Source organism: Eschrichtius robustus, chromosome 6, assembly GCF_028021215.1.
Source record: "Eschrichtius robustus isolate mEscRob2 chromosome 6, mEscRob2.pri, whole genome shotgun sequence".
In the NCBI taxonomy this organism is placed as follows: Eukaryota; Metazoa; Chordata; class Mammalia; order Artiodactyla; family Eschrichtiidae; genus Eschrichtius; species Eschrichtius robustus.
In genome coordinates, this window is record NC_090829.1 from 141432951 (window position 1) to 141454393 (window position 21443).

Consider the following 21443-nt stretch of genomic DNA (forward strand, 5'->3'; position numbering starts at 1 on the left):
CATTATAGAAAATCATAGTAAAAAAAAAAAAAACCAAGAATAAATTTAAAAATTGGCCACAATCTCATTCCTCAGAGATAAAAAGTTAGCATTTTAATTTATTACCCTGCAACTTCCTATGCATATAATTTTTTTAAAAATTATTTATTTATTTATTTTATTTATGGCTGTGTTAGGTCTTCGTTTCTGTGCGGGGGTTTCTCTAGTTGCGGCAAGTGGGGACCACTCTTCATCGCGGTGCGCGGGCCTTTCACTGTCGCGGCCTCTCTTGTTGGGGAGCACAGGCTCCAGACGCGCAGGCTCAGTAATTGTGGCTCACGGGCCCAGTTGCTCCACGGCATGTGGGATCCTCCCAGACCAGGGCTCGAACCCGTGTCTCCTGCATTGGCAAGCAGACTCTCAACCACTGCGCCACCAGGGGAGCCCTGCATATAATTTTTTAAACAAGATGACCAGAAGGTAACAGGCTTAGATTATATTTTAATTAAGTTATTCTGTACAGAAGCACTTTTATTATTTTAATTTTTTTTTTTTTTGGCCGTGCCCCTCATGGCTTGTGGGATCTTAGTTCCATGACCAGGGATTGAACCCGGGCCTTCTTCAGTGATAAGTGTGGAGTCATAACCACTAGACTGCCAGGGAATTCCCCAGAAGCACTTCTGGACTGCTTTGATTTCATGTTATCATTTGTGCTTCTGTTGTGAGTAGGCATAAGAAAAGATCCCTTGAAGAATCCTCCATCCACTATAAAGCAGGAGTAGGCATTGCAATATTATAATATTACTCTGTACACCATTTCTAAGAATCCTTTTAGTACATTTCTCTAGAGTTTTGAGCTTGGCAGTTGTGTCATTTCATGTGTATTTGTGTATCTCCCCATGTAAGCCTCTGCGAATTCTAACTCTCCTCCCTCCCTCTCTCCCCTTTACTTTTTTTTTTTTTTCCCCACTGTGATTTTCATAAAGATCAAAGCTTATGCCAATTGTAGTATTTATCTCATCTTTGGTTTTAAATACAACTTTTTCCCACCATGACTTTCATTCCCTTTTGAAAGTTTACTATTCTCAATTTTCAAAAGTGTGTTGATATTAATGAAATAAAATTCACATTTTATGGCAAGACTTTAAACATAAAAATTTTCTCTGCCCATTTGGGCCTTCTCTCTCCCCTTTAGTGTGCGTTGTGCATCTGCATTAACCAGACCTCCTTAGGAGATAACATTCCTTCTTAATCTCAGGAAGGGTCACAACTTCTTAGGAGATAACCTTCCTTCTTAATCTTATAAGGGGTCATGATGATTCACACTACTCGCTTTGTACGTGTAGATCTGGATTGTGTAAACTGTCAATAATACATCATTTGATATATAGCCCTCTGCCTGAAAAACTTACATATAACTGCACTTCGACCTCTAATGGGCGGAACAGTTCTCAGAACTTTCTAAAGGACTGCCAGGTTATAATCCTTAGGTTGGCTTGAATAAAATTTTCCATTTCTTTCTTAGATCAACTATTGATTAATTTTTTTCATTGACAGTATTACACACCAACCCATAAACATGTTTGGAAATAGTATGGTCTACATTGCAAATAAGTTGCCCTTATAAATAAATGAAAGTAAGTTAATTGACTAACATTGGGAGGACAGCCTCCTCTGTATAGTCCTAATATAAAATATTCTAAGTATAATGAATATATTCATTAGGACTGAGCAGCTAACTTGCGTGGACGCTGATTATACCAATGTGCTCTTTTTAAAGAGCAAGATTAACAGAAAAAGGGTCAGCGTACAGGGTGTGCAACAGATAAAAAATACTGAGTCTTGGGTGTATATGAGGAAGGTGTCACCCACAAGGGCAGGATATTAGATGCCCAGTTTAGCTGAATAAGAGAATGCTCAAAAGTAATTTTCATAAAACCAAGTTTGGTAATTGCTGTGCTTTTTTTTTTTAAATAACGAGAGGCTTCTTATATTGTTTCCTTTCAGAGCTGCTTCCATGTTTTTAAGTTACAATGTAATTTGATTCCTGATAAGGTTCTTACATGCATGATATGTGTATGTCTTAGGTTGACTAACTTACACTTACTAGCTATGGAATCCCATAGTATATTGAAGCCATGTAATAAATCAGTCTTCCAAAAGATAATGGACATGTTACAGTTGTAGAAGAAAAAATATGTAATTTTGTATTTGAAATGTTGTCATTGGCTAATATACCATGAACTTTTAAAAATTAGATTAGCAATAAAACAAAACCTTAATTATTCAAAGTCACTTTAAGTACTGAAAACACACATACACACACACACACACACACACACACACATTAAAACTACGAGATTAAAGGCACATAAAACCAGAATATCAAACCAGAGTGGATTAGGATATTGGAATGTATTTAAATAATTATTTTTCTCTTTCCTTCTGTAGGTGAAGATGACTTAATAGAATTTACCACAGTTACTTTAGAATCTCCGAAAGCATTGCTGGTGGAGGCCTGACTAGGGGGTAAATGATGCATCATCTTACTCTGCAAAGTCTCCTCAGGCCCCTTCATAACAGCAGTGCTTGTTTGGTTATTTTTTAAGACATAGCCTGATCCAAAGAGTTCTTCCATGAGACTGCTTTTCTTCTCTCTGAAAGTTGTGTCTTTTGCTTTTGTTCTGGAAGATTTACCAAAAGAGGGTTCATAGGTGACAGTAGGATGCTCCAGCCTCAGTTCTTCCCCGTGGCTGTGGTGCTTGCCTGTGCTATGAGTGCACCTCGTGCTGCCTGCATTGGCCAGCCCGCCTGAGGCAGGAAGCCCATGATGCAAGTTTTCGACCGCTTCTGTGAATGAATAATGCTTTCTTTGTCTGAAGGGTATTTTGATATTTGGAGCAGCATTTTTAGCTGGCATTTCGCCCATTTCCCTTATTTCTGGACTTCTTTTAGACTTTTCATTTACTGTATCGTCTTCCTGACCACTTTCCCCTTCGGGATGGATTACTTGAATTCTTTTTGGTGGTAGTTCCTGTTCTTCTTTCACTAAAGTGGTTTTCTTTTCTTGATCTTCTGTTCTCTCTCTCTGTCGTCCAATATTCTCCAGAGATGGCTGTGCTTCCAAATGTTCCTCTTCCTTTGATAAATCTGTAGTAGAAAAATAGTTAATTTACTGATGTTTAAAATTAATGGACTTCTATTTCAAGATGGCATGTTGAGCACAGTTATTTACACCTACTGACAAAAAGGAAAGAAAATACAGGGAAAGGTGCTGTTAACGAGCTTGAAATGTTATACTTTCCTAGAACATACCAGATAAGTGAGAATTATGAAACCAAAAGACAATGATATTCATAAACTTTGCCAATATGTTATTAATAGATGTTCAACACCACCAGCTAGATGTAGTGCCCGTTAAAACAAGAGAATATTTTTTACCCATCCAATTGGCAAATAATTTCCAGAGTTGGAGAGAATATGGGGAAGTTGGAACTTTGGTTCCGCATTGGTGGCTTTGTAAGCTGGTATGTAGTTTGGATGGCAATTTGGTAGTATCTATAAAAATTTTAAGTGAACATGGTCTTAGACCCAGCAACTTCACTTGTAGAACCAAACCCTACAGAAATACACAAAGATGAGTCTAAAGATGTTCACTGCAGCCTGTTGTTTTTTTCTCCGCCAATAAATTTATTTATTTATTTATTTAATTTTTGACGCATTGGGTCTTCGTTGCTGCGTGTGGGCTTTCTCTAGTTGTGGCGAGCGGGGGCTACTCTTTGTTGTGGTGCGCGGGCTTCTCACTGCAGTGGCTTCTCGTTGTGGAGCATGGGTTCTAGGCGCGCGGGCTTCAGTAGTTGCAGCACAAAGGCTCAGTAGTTGTGGCTCGCAGGCTCTAGAGCGCAGGCTCAGTAGTGGTGGCACACCGGCTTAGTTGCTCCACGGCATGTGGGATCTTCCTGGACCAGGGCTCAAAGCCATGTCCCCTGCGTTGGCAGGCAGATTCTTAACCACTGCACCACCAGTGAAGTCCTGTAGCCTGGTTTAGTAAGAGTGAAACATCCTGAACATCTGTTCAAGGATTCCTGGTTAAATGGATTAGAGCGCATGGGACTGTGGAAACTGAGTTACTGAATGAGGAGGTGAGCGTGCACTGCCAGGAGGAGATGATCGCAGAATACTGTTGTGTGGAAAGATGTCCCTTCCCCTGCAGATCCTTCCCCAGGCGCCGAGGAAGGCCTGTGTGCAGCTCTCCCCTCCTCAGAGGACCAGACCCTCGCGGGTTCTGAGCAAACAGCTTCGCTAACAGCGAACCGCTCAGTGAGGCCATCATTTGTGAGGGAGGATGGGGACAATATCGGGTGTGCAAAGAGTTGGAACATTTCCTCATGTGACTACATTCTGGAATAAAATTATTCACTTATACTCTAGGAAAATGAAAATAATACTAGCAGGAGAAAGAAGTATGTTTCAAGAATGGTGTACTCCAATATAAAATAAAAAGTAAAAAAAAAAAGTAGATAAAAAAAAGAATTAATGCTGAGCCTGGAAGCCAGTCAAACGTACAATTGACTCTGAATAGCTGTTAATGTTCTGCCCTGTGATACCTGATGAGAATGTTAGCATTTGAGAACGTGGGGGAAAGTACTTACCTTCCACGACCTCCCCAGCGCCGCCTGGCCTCCCCGCCGCCGCCCAGGAGCGGGTCTGGTCCCTCCTCCGCTCCAGCTCCTTCCCGGCTCCACGGTCCTCACCGTGGCCGAAGCGCCCTGCCCACCGCCCCCTCCGACACGCCACCTCCTACTTCGTCGCCCCCTGTGCGACCCCTCCTCTGGGCCCAGCGTCCGTGGGACCTTCTCTTCTCGAGGTTCCGCGTGGATCACTTCCTTCTAGTCTCCTGAGCTGCTGTCAGCTCACCCTCAGCCCCTTCCCTGCCCCCTCCTCGGAGGGGACCTTCTTTCCAGCACCCACCGCCCTCTGGCAGCCCCACAGGTCTTCCCCAAGGGCACAGGCTCCCGAGGGCGGGGCATTTTGTCCCCAGGGCCCGGAGCAGTGCCTGACACAGTATATGCGCAGAAAATATTTGTCAAGTGAATGAGGAAACTTTCTAGGACAGTAAGAATTACCAAAATGGGGCTTCCCTGGTGGCGCAGTGGTTAAGAATCCGCCTGCCAATGCAGGGGGCACGGGTTTGAGCCCTGGTCCTGGAAGATCCCACATGCCGCGGAGCAACCAGGCCCGTGAGCCACAACTACTGAGCCTGCACTCTAGAGCCCGCGAGCCACAACTACTGAGCCCACGTGCCACAACTACTGAAGCCCTCGCGCCTAGAGCCTGTGCTCTGCAACAAGAGACGCCACTGCAACGAGAAGCCCGCGCACCGCAACGAAGAGTAGCCCCTGCTTGCTGCAGCTAGAGAAAAGCCCGCGCACAGCAACGAAGACCCAATGCAGCGCCCCCCCCCCACAAAAAAAAAAAGTAAAGGAAACTTTTGAAAGTTGTTAAAATTACCTTCATATTTTCTCTTGGAGTCCTCTTGGTTTGGTAGTTTACTGATACAGTGAGGAATTGCATGGATTATTTCAATCGATTTTTCTTTATGACCAATGTTTCCTCTTGTCTTTTTACCCTATAATTTAGAAAAGTGGCAAAAACATATTTTTGGCAGTAGAAGTAATTTAAAATTGTGTTTTATTTAATGAATACAAATACTTTTTGTATAGAACAAGTGAGTAAAGCTTATTTTTGTAAAGATATGTTTAATTAGACACTGCAAGAATTCAAATTTGCTGTACCTTAGTTGTCAAAGATGGAACATCTTCCGATTTTTGGGTTTCCTGGTGTCGCATACTTGTAAATGAAACACTTTTCCTGTCTGCTTGTACTGACTTTGTTGAAGAAACTACAGAACAGGTATATTATATGTTAGAAACATATTTTACGTTTGGAAGCAATATTGACTTTAAATATAAAATAACAACTGAAGTTTGTAATGTAATAATAAAACAAAGTATAGTAGATGTTTTCTAAAGATTTTCAGTAAATATATAACATTTGCCAGTTGCACTTTTTCCCGTAGCATCTCGCCTGTTTTGCCTTATTGTGGGCCCCAGAGGTTATGGCTTTCACAGTGGTAAAGTACCAAAGAAGCAGGCGTTAGGATGGGTCGGCATTGCCATTGGAGGACACGGCTGTCCCTGCTGGCAGAAGGGATTCAAAACCTAGCCGCGCAGTTGTGAGAGGGTGCGCCATCCTGTCTCCTGTGTCAGAGCTCTTGGTTATCGATGGTTGGATTGCCCACGCTAAAGGGCATGAACGCTAAACCCAGCAGCCACTTTCCTTGAAGTGTTATCCCATTTAAATGACCCCATGTTTGATTTTATCACCTTCTCTGCTGGCTGTTGTTCTGGATTGTAAACCAAAAGCAAACAAAGGCAGGCAAGGAAATCTGAGGTTGTTGCCTTGAAAAGTAAACACATAGTTACTTGTAGCAAAATGAGAGGCAAGTGTTCCTATTGTGCCTCTTCTGAGCAGAATCTTACCCTGGGAGATCTTGGCGGGGAGGGAATAAGTACATCCTGTCTTGAAGGAAAAGATACTACTCAGCAATAAAAAGGTACAAACTAATGACGGTAGCACAGCATAGATGAGTCTCAAAAACATGCTGGCCAAGAGAAGCCAGACACCAAAGAGGACCTGCTGTATGATCCCACTCATGAAATTCTAGAACAGGCAAACTGAGCTATTGTGACTGAGGAAATCCGAGGTTGTCTTGGGCTGGGGCTGGGGGACCCCTGACTGCCAGGGGCATGAGGGGCACCTCCTGAGGAGATGGGCGGGTGTTCTAAATCTTGAGGGAGGTGGTGGTTACATGGGTATAAGCACTTGTCAAAACCCATGGAATTGCACGCTTAAAACGGGTGCATCGTATTGGGGTAAACTGTACCTAAATAAAGTTAACCTTAAAAATACACACAGTGGCCAACAGATCTACCTAGAAAGTCCAGCATTTGGCAGACATTTTGCATCAAGTTGAAAGTTACCCTCTCATTCACCCGAGTAAGGACATAAAAGCCCGAGTGGAGGATGGGAACATGGGAAAGCCTCTCTATTCTCTTCTAGCTGTTTCAACTATGTCACAGTTTTGTTATTCTAGAATCACAAAATGTGTCTCAATGCCTAACAAAACAATTTTTTTAAATGTCTGTTATCTTGGTGATATAAGTTAGAAAATCTGACTAGATACTTCAAAATAGATTTCGAGCAAAAATAATTAAAACATACCTTACCTTTTGGGTAATCTTCTTTGTCACGTAAATTTCTAAGTATCTGGTTAGTATAGATGTTTCTAATTTCCAGCTCTCGACCTTTCTCCTAAAGAGAAGCACAATACCAATATTTCTATAATTGTTTGCTTTTATCAACCTTGATTTCTTGTAAAAAAACAATTTAAAGTGAGCTCAGTGTTCTTTGAATAAAATCTATAGGTTCCAGCAGAAACAGAAATGGGCCAGATCATTATATATCATTCCCGACATCCAAAAGCACTAGCTTTAGAAAAAAAAAAAAAAAAAAAGCACTAGCTTTTTAACAGAGTGATAAACCATTGTGACGTGGACAATATATATATTTTTAAATTAATTAATTAATTATTTAATTTTTGGCTGTGTTGGGTCTTCGTTGCCGTGCACGGGCTTTCTCTAGTTGCGGCGAGCGGAGGCTACTCTTTGTTGTGGTGCGCAGGCTTCTCATTGCGGTGGCTTCTCTTGTTGCGGAGCACAGGCTCTAGGCGCAAGGGCTTCAGTAGTTGTGGCACGTGGGCTCAGTAGTTGTGGCTCGCGGGCTCTAGAGTGCAGGCTCAGTAGTTGTGGCGCATGGGCTTAGTTGCTCTGCGGCATGTGGGATCTTCCCGGACCAGGGCTCGAACCCGTGTCCCCTGCATTGGCAGGCGGATTCTTAACCACTGAGCCACCAGGGAAGCCCCATCTTTGAGTTGGGTTGTTTTTTGGTTGTTGAGTTTTTCCTCACAGTCTCTGTTAATCTATAAGTTCCCACCCTCATCTCTTTTATTTGTTTCACTTTGATATTTATTTGTTGTGGAAACTGGGTAGTTTGTGCTGTAGAGTTTGCCACAGTCTGATGTTGCTGATTGCATCCCTGAGGTGTTGCTTGTCATGTTCCCCTGCTACCATATTTCTCTTAAATTGGTTGTTAGAGCTAAATGTTTAATCAGATCTACGTATGTTTTTTCTGGCAATAGTACTCCCTAGGTGGAGGTGTGTATGTCTGTCAGGAAGTGCATAGCATCAGATGGTTTCCCTTTGTGACGATCATTGCTCAGATCCACTATTTCATTAGAAGTTCCAAAATAGTGATATTCTCATCCTTTCATTTCTTCTTCATTATCGATGGGAATGCCTTTACATGGAAGGTCTTCCCTTCTCACAAATTACTTGTTTACTCTGAGTATAGGAAAGGTAAAAGTAATTGTTTCTTTTCCTTTATTTACCAGTTTTTGAAATAGTGTGCTGGTTCCCTAGTATCCTCTAAAGGTGACTGAGTAATCACTGAGGTGTTTTGTTTTGTAAATATCCTTATGAACTTTCTGATTTCTGTATATTTGCTAAGTTTCAATCCACACAGTTATCTTTACTGATCCTAAATTGCCCCATCTTTGGCCAGTAAGAACCATCTTTGGCTCCTGAATCTCTTTGACAGTACCCTAATGGTTCTTTGTAAACCTTGCTTTGTAAACTTTGCTTTCCTTGCTTCTCTATATGTCCCAGGCTCACATAGTATAGTTCATGCTCCAGACCTAGAATTTTTTTAAGGTGCCTTAGTTCTTTTTAGTGGGTTATGGATTTTGAAGACCATAGTATGTCACTAGGGGTATTCATTGTTAGTGAGTGGGTCACATTAGGAAATATGTATTTATTTGTAAAGATAAAATGTATCATAAAATCATACTTTCACTTCACTTCACAGTCAGGACTACAGAATTTTTATTTGACCTTATCTTACTTCTGTATTTTCTTTCTTCCATCCCCCAAATCCCAGTTCTCAATGACACCAACATAGTTCATTATGTGCTTTATCCCATAAGATATATACAACAGTCTCAAAATAACCGTACCAACTCTGTCATCAGAGTGTATTTCACTAGGCATATGCAGTGAAATTGATGTGTTTTAAGTCTCTTGGAGTGGTGTCTCTCTGTGACATTATGCCTACACCGGAATACACAGTGGGCTCATTTTTTTTTTTCATTTTACTCTGGATTTTTAGGGAACGTTTTTTGATTTTTTTTTTTTTTTTTTTTTACATTTCATTCTGCTTCATAATTACACAAAATATTTACATATTTCCAAAGTCAAATCTACCAAAAAGATATTCAAGGAAATCTAGGTTCTATAGCTGTCCCTTCTACTCTATTTTCTCCCCATTTCCATTATTATCCTACTATGCTTTTTTCAAAATATAAGGAAATTTGTAGATATATTTGTATTGTCTCCTTTTCTTGCATGATGGCATGCTACACACTTCCCTCTGCCTTCCTTTTTTCACTTATCAATATATCCTGGCGATTGCTCCATATTACAATATAAAGAACCCTCATTCCATTTTACAGATGCACAGAAATCCATTGCGTATATTTACTTTTCTTTTTAAAAATAAATTAGGATCTTACTGTATATAGAATTTTGTTTCCTTCTTTTCATTAAGCATTTCATTAATTATTAAGCTTTTCTCCTGTCAAAATTGTTTTTTAATGACTGTATAGTATATATGTGCACATGGCTGCATATGAAAGCACAAACTTTATTTTAAAATTCCCTGATTGTGTCTACATATGTGTGTGTGTGTTTGCTTTGACCAGTGGATCTTGAAGCCTCTTCTGTTAGACTTCTAAGGTAGTTCCTATAGCCACGCCCATTTTCTGGCATATTCTTCTCTCTGAAGTTTCCTGAGGCTCCAGAGAAGAATGAAACAGAACTCTTTTCCCTGCTTTACAAAGGGAGAGTTTACATCCAACTTTCTTCCCTGTCTCTGAGTGCTCTGAAGGCTCCCGGGAAACCTGTATTTCCTGTTTATCATAAAAGTTAAAGATTCTTGTCTTAAAGAATCATGCTTAAGATTTACTGACTGAGGCTTGAACGACCTATATTTCCTAAGTATTTTATCTAGCTTTTCCAACTTGTTGCGCATTTTAGAAATCTTGAAGGCAGAAAGAACAAAAGTCTGAAAAGTAAATTTTTTTTAATGTTTTTTTTTTCTTTTGGCGGAGCTGCACAGCTTGTGGGATCTTAGTTCCTCAACCAGGGATGGAACCACTGGACCGCCAGGGAACTCCCCAAAGAAAATATTTTTAATTCTCATTTTTAGGGCAGATTTTTAAAAAATTGAAGTGTAGTTGCTGTACAATATTATATGTTACAGGTGTACAGTATAGTGATTCACAATTTTTAAGGGTTAAACTCCATTTATAGTTATTATAAAATATTGGGTATATTCCCTGTGTTGTAGAATACATCCTTGTAGCTTATTTTATACCTAATAATTTGAACCTCTTACTCCCCTACTCCTATAATGCCCCTACCCCTTCCCTCTCCCCACTGGTAACCACTAGTTTGTTCTGTGAGTCTGCTTCTTTTTTGTTATATTCACTAGTTTGTTGTATTTTTTAGATTCCACAAATAAGTGCTATCATAGAGTATTTGTCTTTCTCTGTCTGACTTGTTTCACTTAGCATAATACTCTCCAAGTGAGGGCACTTTTTTTTAAAAAATTAATTAATTAATTAATTAATTAATTTATGGCTGTGTTGGGTCTTCGTTTCTGTGCAAGGGCTTTCTCTAGTTGCGGCAAGCGGGGGCCACTCTTCATTGCGGTGCGCGGGCCTCTCACTATCGTGGCCTCTCACTATCGTGGCCTCTCTTGTTGCGGAGCACAGGCTCCAGACGCGCAGGCTCAGTAGTTGTGGCGCACGGGCTTAGTTGCTCCGCGGCATGTGGGATCTTCCCAGACCAAGGCTCGAACCCGTGTCCCCTGCATTGGCAGGCAGATTCTCAACCGCTGCGCTACCAGGGAAGCCCGGGCACATTTTAAAAGACAGTTTTGTAAGCATATTTGCAAGTGAGGCTTTAAAATGAATTTATGTATATATAAAGTAGATAAGCAACAAGGATTTACTGTACAACACAGAGAACAATATTCAATATCTTGTAATAAACGATAATGGAAAATAACCTGAAAAAAATATAACTGCATCACTTTGCTGTATACCCGAAACTAACACAATATTGTAAATCAACTATACTTCAATAAAAAAAATGAAAAAATGAATTTATGGGCCACAAAAATTACTCTAAATATTTTAATGTTATAAGTGAATTTTTTAAATAGAAAAACTTATTTTGGGTTCCACTAAAATGTTAACAAAGTACAATATTACTTCATGTGATGAGATAAAAATGATAATAAGAAGTCTTGTGAATGAATAGACAAGAGTTTTAATTTTTCTAATTACATATTCACCAGGCTGTTAACTGATTCTCATAATTTCAGATCCTCTGTTCATATGGTTGTAGGGAAAAAAGTTAATTTGAGAAAGCTATACTTGAAGTTAAGTAATTTAAAGATGTATTAGGCATAAATAGCTCTGATATTTTGGGAAGCAGCATTTCACAAATTTTGTTACATTTTGCTTTAAAAGAAGTACCTTAAGTTTTTGTTGAAGGTGTTTTACTTCCATTTGCAGAGTCTTTGTAGCTGCTTGAGCTGCTGAGGTCTTCCGGTTCTCAAAGGCCAACTGCTGAGTAAAGGCTTTATTGTTCAGCCTCAGTTGTTTCTCCAAGCTCTGAAAATAGTATATATTTCAACTCTCTGGAACCAGTGCAGTATCATAAAAATCTTCGACTGTAATGGAACTAATTACATTTATGAAAAGTGCAAAATTTTAATACAATTTTAGTGGATGGCTTATCTAGAGGACACATATTAGAACTAAATATTACCACACACACAAAAAGCCAAAAAATTCCAGATCCCAACTCTAGGGAATAAATATCATGTTTCCAGCCTAATGTTTTTTACACTCTGGAATTTGGTAAAAAAAATTTTTGGAACAGATCCTGAAAAATCAATAAATAAAATCAACGTTATACTTTACAACTAAACCTAAGCAGTTCTGTTGAAATGAAGTATACCGCTAACTTGGCATGGTGCACTCCGTGAAAACCTTTCAAGTCTCTCTTGCCAAAGAGTTGACCAGCGTCAGTGCAGACCATCACACTCGGACTATGATTCTCAGATAACTGAGACGGGAAGTTATGATGGGGTCTCACAGAGCCACACCACGTGGATGGATTATAAGCCAATGAAACGACTGACTTAGCACAGTAACCATCTATAAATACGAAGGACTCACTGTTGCATATTCGCCTTCTCTGTGGAACAAGAACTGTTTTACTGGAGAACCGTTTGAGCGGGACTTTGACAGGAGCTTGGCCAAAAGGCCTTTTCTTTCCTTCTTTTCCATAAAGTGTGGTTTCCCTCATTACAACATTAATACTTTCTCATTAAAGTGGAAAACATGGTAAGCTAATAGGACGAAATAATCGCTAAAAATCCCATTTCCTAACATATTAACATTAAAAAAAATACCGACATGTTTTGGCCCACAAACTTTTTCTCCCACCAAATGCCCTACAACCAAATGAAATTTCCCATACAACCAAGTGCCTCCGATAAGAAAATAGCTGATTAGTTCTCAAATTCTTTTTGGTTTTGGTTGTAGTATAAAAACATGAGCTACTTAAACATGTTTGTGTAAAAAATATGTAGATGAGATACAAATACATTTACTTTCACATGACAGACAGATGCTAAGATGGATCCAATCCTACCTGAAAGGCCAAACGTTAGAAGTTTGGTACACTATTTACATGAATGAAAAATGAGGTGGCTCATTATTTCCTGTAGCTCCCATATCCATTTTATGTGAGAAAATTCTCTTTGAAAATAGAGGAGGGTTTTACCAAAAAAGAAATAACAGAAAAAAAAGTGGCTGAAATGAACTTCACATCTTATTATTATTTCAAGATCATTGAAAATACTTGTCTCTCACCATTAGGGAATTAAACAGTAAATTACTTCCATGTGTGTTTATGTCCATAGAGACCAAAACTACCTAATGTAAAATAGGCAGAATTCTCAATATGATCAGAGTGTTCTCCCAAATCATCCCTTGCAATGTAATCCCCAGGCTTTTGACCACCATGCACCCTTGAGGAATATCTATCTATTCATTTCTAAAATTATTTAAATTCCTTTTCCCTATCTGTCCCCAGGAATATTACCTGGGGAAATTTTCTATTTCTAGGACATTAGAAATGTCTCGACAGACTGATGAGGGAGAGAACAAGGAGGGGGGTGGCGAGGAGATGCACTCAGGGTTTAGGGAAGTAGCCTTTTAAGAAGGCAGTTTGGAGTAGAGGCTTGCTTTCTAGGAGAGGTTTCCCACAACACAGCACAGCACAACCCCCTTCAGCATGTGAACAAACTCCCCTGACCTCAGCAGCTGGACTGACTGAGAGAACGGTCATTTCCAGATAAATGAGCCCAGCTGTAGCTGAGCAGAACCACACAGGGCCTTCCCAGGACAGAATCCCTCACCCCACCCCCTGCAATGTCCTCCGTCTGCCTCTGGTCTGTAGAAAAACTTTATCCTCTTAGGCCTTTCCTGAGTTCCAAAGAGTAAATTTAATCAGAGACATGAGAAAATGCAGAAAGAAAGGCAAATAGTCAAGAAAGACAAAATAATAACAGTTTAGTCATTAAACAAAGTCAAGGACCTTTAGTCCCTCCTCAGGGGCTACAGTTAATATTCTGAGCCATGTCCTGTGAGCTGTTCTGTAGATACTGAAACCCCATCAGGTGGAAGAAGTTAACTGCATGCTGCCCACCAGCATGGAGACCGCAGTCGGGTTGGAACCAGAAGGTTGATGATGCTGACTCCCGATTACCTCACCACCAACCAATCAGAAGAATGTCCACGAGGTGATCACACAGCCCACGTCCCCCCTCCCTCACCCTGTCTTTAAAAACCTTTCCCTGAAAGCCATCAGGGAGTTTGGGCCTTTTGAGCACTAGCTGCCTGGACTCCTTGCTTGGTGCTCTGCAATAAACACCTTCCTTCACTACAGCCCGGTGTCAGTAGATTGGCTTTACTGTGAGCAGGCAAGCGGACCCGAGTTAGGTTGGGTAACACAGCCACAGGACCTCTGGCTCAGTGCACAACAGAAGGCGCTGTTTCTCTCTCTCCTGTGGCCCTCCCCTTCCCCTTCCCCGCCCCCTCCCCATCAGACACCACCATCTGTGAGTTCTTGCTCAGCACAGCAGCTGGTAGTGCTTCATTCCACAGGCATATATGATGAATGTGCACCCTCTCTCTATTAACTTTGGAAACTTAATGTTTCTAGACCTCTGAAATACAGACCTGTATTTGTTTGTCATTTCCCTCCATTTTTGTTGTAAGAACAGACAATCTTTGAGTAAGCTCATCCCTCTCTGCAAGATTTTTGTCTTCAGAAAGTTTCTGCAGTGCCTGCAAGGCATCTTTAGTCTTCAACAGCTCGCTATCTGTTTCTCTAAGTTTCCCAGACACGGCTCTTTCCTTTTCCTGGGATTTCCTGAGTAGCTGCCTTAAATTTTTTACTTCGTTCTGATGTTTAACCATAATTTGAGGTAGATTATTTTGTGAATTCTCGTATTTTCCTATAGCTTTCAGGTGCTTAAGCTGGAGTTGTTTCAGAAATTGGTTTTCTATGACTGTGGCCTCCAGTTTGCGGTGTAGATCAGCTACTTCATTTTTCAGTTCTTTAATCTTATGAAGCCTCGCTGAGAGTATGCGGTGAGCCATGGCATCTCGTCTCTGGGCAGCCACGCTGATCTGAGAATTTAAAAATGGTGCATTCCAGTTGTGCTTTTTCTCCCCCGAGATTTCCTTCTGGCCTGTGTAAGCAGATAATCCAGTTTGTTACTAGTAATGTGTATATAGATATGTAGATATGTAAATATGCAGGCGTGTGTAATACCCCCTGCCCCCTGCCCTCACACATATACATACACACACGCAAACTAGAAGGGGAAGGAACTAACACTGAATAAATACCCATGCTTTAGGCTAGGTACTTTATGTTTAGGTATCTCATTTAATACAATCCTTTAAGGTCAGTAGTAGTCTATTTTATAGCTGGAGATTATAAGTCATTTGTCCAAGGTTACATAACCACAAAGTGACATAAAATGAGCTGAAAACCAGGTCTTCTCTGACTCTGAAACCTGTACTTATTTCTATCATAAAAGGTATACTAAAAACCATAATAATCGATAACATTTACTAAGGGTTTACCATATGTGAAGCATTGAATTAAATGCTTTATGTAGATTATCTGATGTAATTCTTCCAACAAAACGTTACAAGGCAATTAGAGTGTAACATTAGAGCCTAATGTTATATATATGATGATCTCATATATTTAAAAAGAACCTTAAAAAGCCATTAAACTGCTTAGAATATTCATATAAGGATTCCATCTCTCAATAAACCCAACACAACCAATTTTTCCTCTGTTACTTTTGGGTGAGCACTAAATTAACTAGTTAGATGGTTTGTATTTGGGAGTCTATTTTGAACAAAAAGCATCTAAATGATATTACATGAAGCTTATGTAACTGAATTTGAGTATGTCAAATGTATGTGTAACCTCATTGTATTATTATCCCATTTTAAAGATGAAAAAACTGTGCTGAGTGATGTCACTTATCAATGGGCACACAGCTGGTAAGTGGTGAGACAGACCCACGTCTATGTGCCTTTGTCACTGCGCTATATGTATTGTATGTGCATCTGTATGATATTCATATGTGCATCTGTGTATGTAAATATATGTGTGCGTGCATGTGCACATATTAGTATATCTATACTCTGAGAAAGAGAGATTGAAACTGGATTCTAGAATCTAAAAAAATATGGTCCTCTTCCTGGAGAGAGAAAGGCTCTTAGTGGCCAATGTCACTGGAGTCCTAACCCTAAGCTATTGGCCAAGTGTGCACACATCATCTGAGACATGGCTTAGCGTGTTTGGTCTAGGTGGTGGGAAAGGCAGTTCTAACTGTGGTGGAAACAACGAGTCAAGAGAAACAGAAGATGCTTTCTGAGGATAAAGCATGTGAATCTTGAGCATGACAGACCACACAGATTTCACAATGATCATAGGATCGGTATCAAATCAATAACCAATGGACTGTCTTTACAACTATGCCTCCAGAGGTTTTTATTTTCCCACTGGGAACAATGTAGTAGGGGCTATGGTTGAATATTTGAGTATCTTGGAATAGACTTTTGAGCACACTGAAAACTGGGAAGCAGAGGTCAGACTCTAAGACACCTACTAGAAGGCCAGAGAAGAGGTGTCTGTGGTTGTATCAGGCTGGACACTCTAGTACCTTGGGCACTGGCTGGGGGAGTTCTAGACCCAGGCAGTGTGGATCAGGCTGGATGAAAACAGGGGTGGGTGAGGGCTCTCAGGCTCCACACCATGTACAGCATGATTGAACTTGACCCCAACTTGTAATGCCTTCCAGCTCTTGGGTGGTGTGACCGTGGAGGAGAAAGAGATTTTCCTGAGCCTGGAGGGATGAGGGGTGGTGGGTTCCGTGGGCACTGGAGGCTTGTGTCCCCACCTCACACTGGACTCGAGTGATGGGAGGGCAGAGTCAGCATGAGTGGGGACTAAACCCCACGGGCACGGGGCACTGGCCAAGGCCCCAGGTCGAGATGTGCACCGAGGGCCTGGGCGCTTCGAAAACAGGAGGTGTCGGCCTTTTAAAGATCACATGGGCCGGGCTTCCCTGGTGGCGCAGTGGTTAAGAATCCGCCTGCCAATGCAAGGGACATGGGTTCAAGCCCTGGCCCGGGAAGATCCCACATGCCGCAGAGCAACTAAGACCGTGCGCCACAACTACTGAGCCTGTGCTCTAGAGCCCGCGAGCCACAACTACTGAGCCCACGTGTCACAACTACTGAAGCCTGCGCACCTAGAGCCCGTGCAACAAGAGAAGCCACGACAGTGAGAAGCCTGTGCACCGCAACGAACAGTAGCCCCGCTCACTGCAACTAGAGAAAGCCCGCGTGCAGCAACAAAGACCCAACACAGCCAAAAATAAATAAATAAATAAATAAATAAATTTATTAAAAAAAAAAAAATCACACGGGCCTGGACAAGAAACACAGACGTGGTGAAGATGGAAGGGCCAGAGACCCTTCCCCGAATGTCCTTGTCTGTGTAAGGCCCCCCATACTCCCTTCATTCCCCAAACATGACTGAGAGCCAATGTCTTATCTACCCTAGAGGGTGCGTGTGAGAGAAAGAACCAGATTGTTTTGCTTCAGAAAGGTAAATATCCCACTTGCATTTGAGTGATGTAGAATAAATTCATACCATATATGTCATGCATACTTGTATAATAATAAAGGTTAGGAAACTTGAAATAGGGTTTAATCCTTAAAGATTTATATCTCATTATCCTAACCTATACATAAGAATGGTAAAGCTTACAATTTCTGTCCCATTTCACAAAATAAGGCAGATTTAGCTGAATGATTAAGCTACTCTTAAGATAACTAATTGTTAAACCACTAAGCTAAAACACTTAATTCACCAAAAACATGTACATTTAAGTCCATGTTAGCCAAAAAGGGACTCTTCTCATTGCTTAAGAGCAGGTGTGCTTCCCACTACGAGTGAACTGTGCTCTTTTGAACAGACCTAAGGACAGCCCCGCACTCGCCTCTTCACTGGCTCCAGCCCGTCCGTTTCCCCAGGTGTGTCCTCACCCTCAGCCCCTCCTCTTAAAAGCACGATTGTCCTCCTGTCTCACTGCTGTACCCATGCTGTCTCTTCCCCCATTTTCCCTGGCCCCGTCGTAGGCCCGTCTCCTGGCCACTTTCCTCTTTGGTCTCTCGGTCCCGTTCCGTTCCCGAAGTCGTCCACACCCTCAATCTGGTTCTGGAACTTAGCCTGAGCCATGTCCCTGCTGGCGCTGGCTCTGCCCTCTGCCGGGTTCTCGCTCTCTTCCAGGTCACCTTAAAAGATGTAGCTCACTTCCTTCAAGGACCAGGGTAAGAAGAGGTTCAAAGGCAGGCCTTTCCCCTTCCTGTTCTCCAGAGCCCTGGCATTAGTGGAGAGGGCATCTCCTCAACCCCACCGTAGGGCTTCCACCTTCCCCCGACTAAAGACAACAGGGCAAAAGCTGTCCAGAACAATTGAATGCAGTAAAATAACTTCTTTTTTGTGTACCAGTTTTTGAATGACTATCACATATTTTAGCATTGTGTTAAACACAAAACACATCAAGGAAGGATATATAATTGAAGGAATTCTGAAAGTACATTTTTCTACAAAAGAAAGAAAGAACCATGTTTTGAAAATCAAATTATAGAAATATATTGCTCGCTATTTACATTGATTTAAGTAAATCTCCAATATCTGACCAGAGCAAATATCCTATCATATTGAAGTCCTCTTTTTATCCCTATAATTTTTCTCTATGAAATGTTTTTCTGCTATAAAACTTGCTTTTCTAAGATGGGAATTGAAAATAATCTCTGATGTTATTATTCTTGAGTGAATTCTGGGTCTGTAGTGGTGGTTCCTGATCCAGTGTTACCAGCCCCTGAGGGTCAGAGGTCTACTTTTATATATAAGAAAGCTGAACAGAAATTGAACCTTCACTGGAGAACGGACTGCACCGGCTAAAACGTAACGCCTTTTTGCTTTGGGTTAGAATTACATTACCCCAGCATTAATTCATCAATTACTTGCCGATTAAATTTTTTTGGCAACCACTTGTAAAACATGAGCTGGGAGAGAACAAAAGAATAAAAGAATAAACCAAGAGACACTTTCATCATTCTGTGACAAAGCTTGATGTTACAATGAGTGTTTTAAGGTCATCAGACACCGGTATGAGGATCCTCAGGGACATATAATTTGGGTTAATGATGCAGCCAAGATTTACTTAAAATAATTTCAGAGTATTCATACACGAAAGCGTACCCAAGGGAGAGCAAGCCCTCACTCGGATCATGGAATTTAGGCTCTAGTCCACTGTGAAGTGACTTCATTTAGGCTGCTCCCAATTTATGAACAGGTATCTTGCATAAAGGACACAATAAATATTTGTGGCATAAATAAACGAGGAATCAGTTTTTAAAAGTCAAATTATAAGGTGCTTAGAACTCAAAATACAGTTCGTTTCTTGTAGAAATGGTTTTATAAATGCTAACTGCATTCTCACGCAGTCCCACAAAAGCCCAGACTCCATGTAAGATGTAGTATATCGTTTGAGGATTTCTTGTCATAAACCCCTGGGGCCAAGCTGTTTCTGAATTTTGGGGGGTTTATTCTTTGTGATGCACATATAGTATTTTCCAAAGTACGCCCAGTAGGGCTGGGGACATCACGCTTTGTTTTTGTAGTGAATATTTTTGTAGTGAAATTTATATGATTATATTTCACGCAAAGTGAAATAAATAAAGATCAGTCTCATGTCAGTTCAAATCAGGCTTTTGTTGCCAAATCAGTGTTGGTGCCAAAGATACAAAAAACGTTTGGTTTTCAGAGTTTCGTAAATTTCAAGTGTGGCCGAGGGAGTATGACTGTAGAGCCTGTCCATGATTATGTGCTGTTGTGATTATCTCTACAAATGCCCGAACAGACTTCCCATGACAGAGTCTTCTGCCCTGGGCCTTGCCAGGATGTGCGGGACTCCCACCTCGCCAGAGAAAGGGCTGTTAATCTTTTGAGAATCTGGATGAAAACTATGGGTCCTTCTGCCTAGAAAGTTCACAAACGCAAATAAATACACACAAAAATGCAAAGGATTCCCTGGGGTTTGCAGATGTGGGTCTTAGACGCAAAATCCCTGCTCTATAGCTGGGAAGAAGGGCAATCGAAGATTCTAGATCTTCACTGGGGGTCCCAGGCAGAGCTGGTCATGGCAGGCTGGGGATGGGAGGCAGGTACTGGGTAAATGTGACACTACATGTGCTCCAGTGAGAGTAGGCTCTTAACTATTTTCCAGCTACTGACTGGGCAGTTCTGACGGTCACAGCGGGAAAAGAGTTCCAGCTATTTCTACATAGGGAATATTTATAAGCCTAGGACTGCCTGCCTGGGAATAATCACCGCCTGGGCAGGGGGCGGGGAGTTAGGAGGTCTAGGGTGTTGCAAAGCTAATCCCAATTTGGATAGTTAGGAGCTGATGGAGTACTTTTAAAATCCACAAGGAAATGACATTATTAACGGCCTTTTGAACCATCCTTGTTTCTAAAGAGTATCTTTGCCAATATGCCTCACCGGACGCGAAGACCATCTTCCTGGGGTGCTGAGACAGATATTTACATTTCACTGGTGACTGAAACCTTGATTCTTCAGCTGAGATGAAAGGCAAGAGGCCAGTGAGTTCCAAGTACTGTGGTATTCTGTAACAAGTCCACCTGTTAACTAAAAACGGAACTAACCTCACTAGGGGGTTCCAGGAGGGTAAGCCGTGCAAGAGGGCTAGGCTTTATGTTTTAAGCCTAGCTTTCTGTTATTTTGTAATTATCCTTAATTTCTCTATTTCCCATTCCTTCTATAAAAACTCACTTATAATGTTTATAATTTACAATCTGGAAAAACAATAAAACTGAATATGGACCACTTCAGATAGTAGTGCATTAAATAATAATGTCATTATAACCAGAAATTTGGTCTTGGTTGGGAAATTTTGCTTCTTACCTTTAGGTTGGGAGATTTTAGAAACATTATACTTTTTCTTCTCCTTTTTTTCTTTTACTACAGGCTTCTCTAAGTAATTCTTTTTAGCCGCGGTTTCTGAACATTCAGAGAGAAAGTCTTCTGAATAATCGGAGTGAGAACTTGAACTTCTGCAGGAACACTGAGATCTCCTGTAGTCAACACTCTTATCGGAATCGTTGCTGTTCCTGGGAAAACCTGGGCTGCTGCTCTGGCATTTTGCAGACCTCCTGCCGTTTTCTAAGGCCACACTGGGGAAATGTCCATCTAGATTTGTTTCTGTTAGATCAGCCAATGACATAGTAAACAACCTAATAGAAGAAAAGTATCTTTAGATTTATAGCTACTGACATTGAAATGAACCTGTGCTTTAATATATTTAACTATAAATGAATAATTAGGAATACAAAACAACACACTATTTTGAAGTATTTTCTGGAAAAATTTTCAGTTTGGTTTTTATATTTTTTTCTACCTAAAATGTAAGACTCCTGAGACTGGACTTTGGGGAGATTATATTCACAGGAAATATAAAGTTCACATCAGGTAACAACAATGACAACAATTTAAAAGTTAGTGAATTACAGTCTCATTCTCTAA

General features: G+C 40.9%; 1 protein-coding gene across 1 annotated transcript; it reads right to left on the bottom strand.

The window, feature by feature from the left end:
- Positions 1–2398: 2398 nt before the first annotated feature.
- Positions 2399–21144, bottom strand: LCA5L (lebercilin LCA5 like). Its single transcript, XM_068545775.1, has 7 exons — positions 20826–21144; positions 14477–14991; positions 11699–11836; positions 7269–7353; positions 5775–5881; positions 5491–5608; positions 2399–3129 (listed from the first exon to the last, which is right to left on the bottom strand). Exons 1-7 carry the CDS (start codon positions 21142–21144, stop codon positions 2399–2401), a joined length of 2013 nt encoding a protein of 670 aa, XP_068401876.1.
- Positions 21145–21443: the final 299 nt, after the last annotated feature.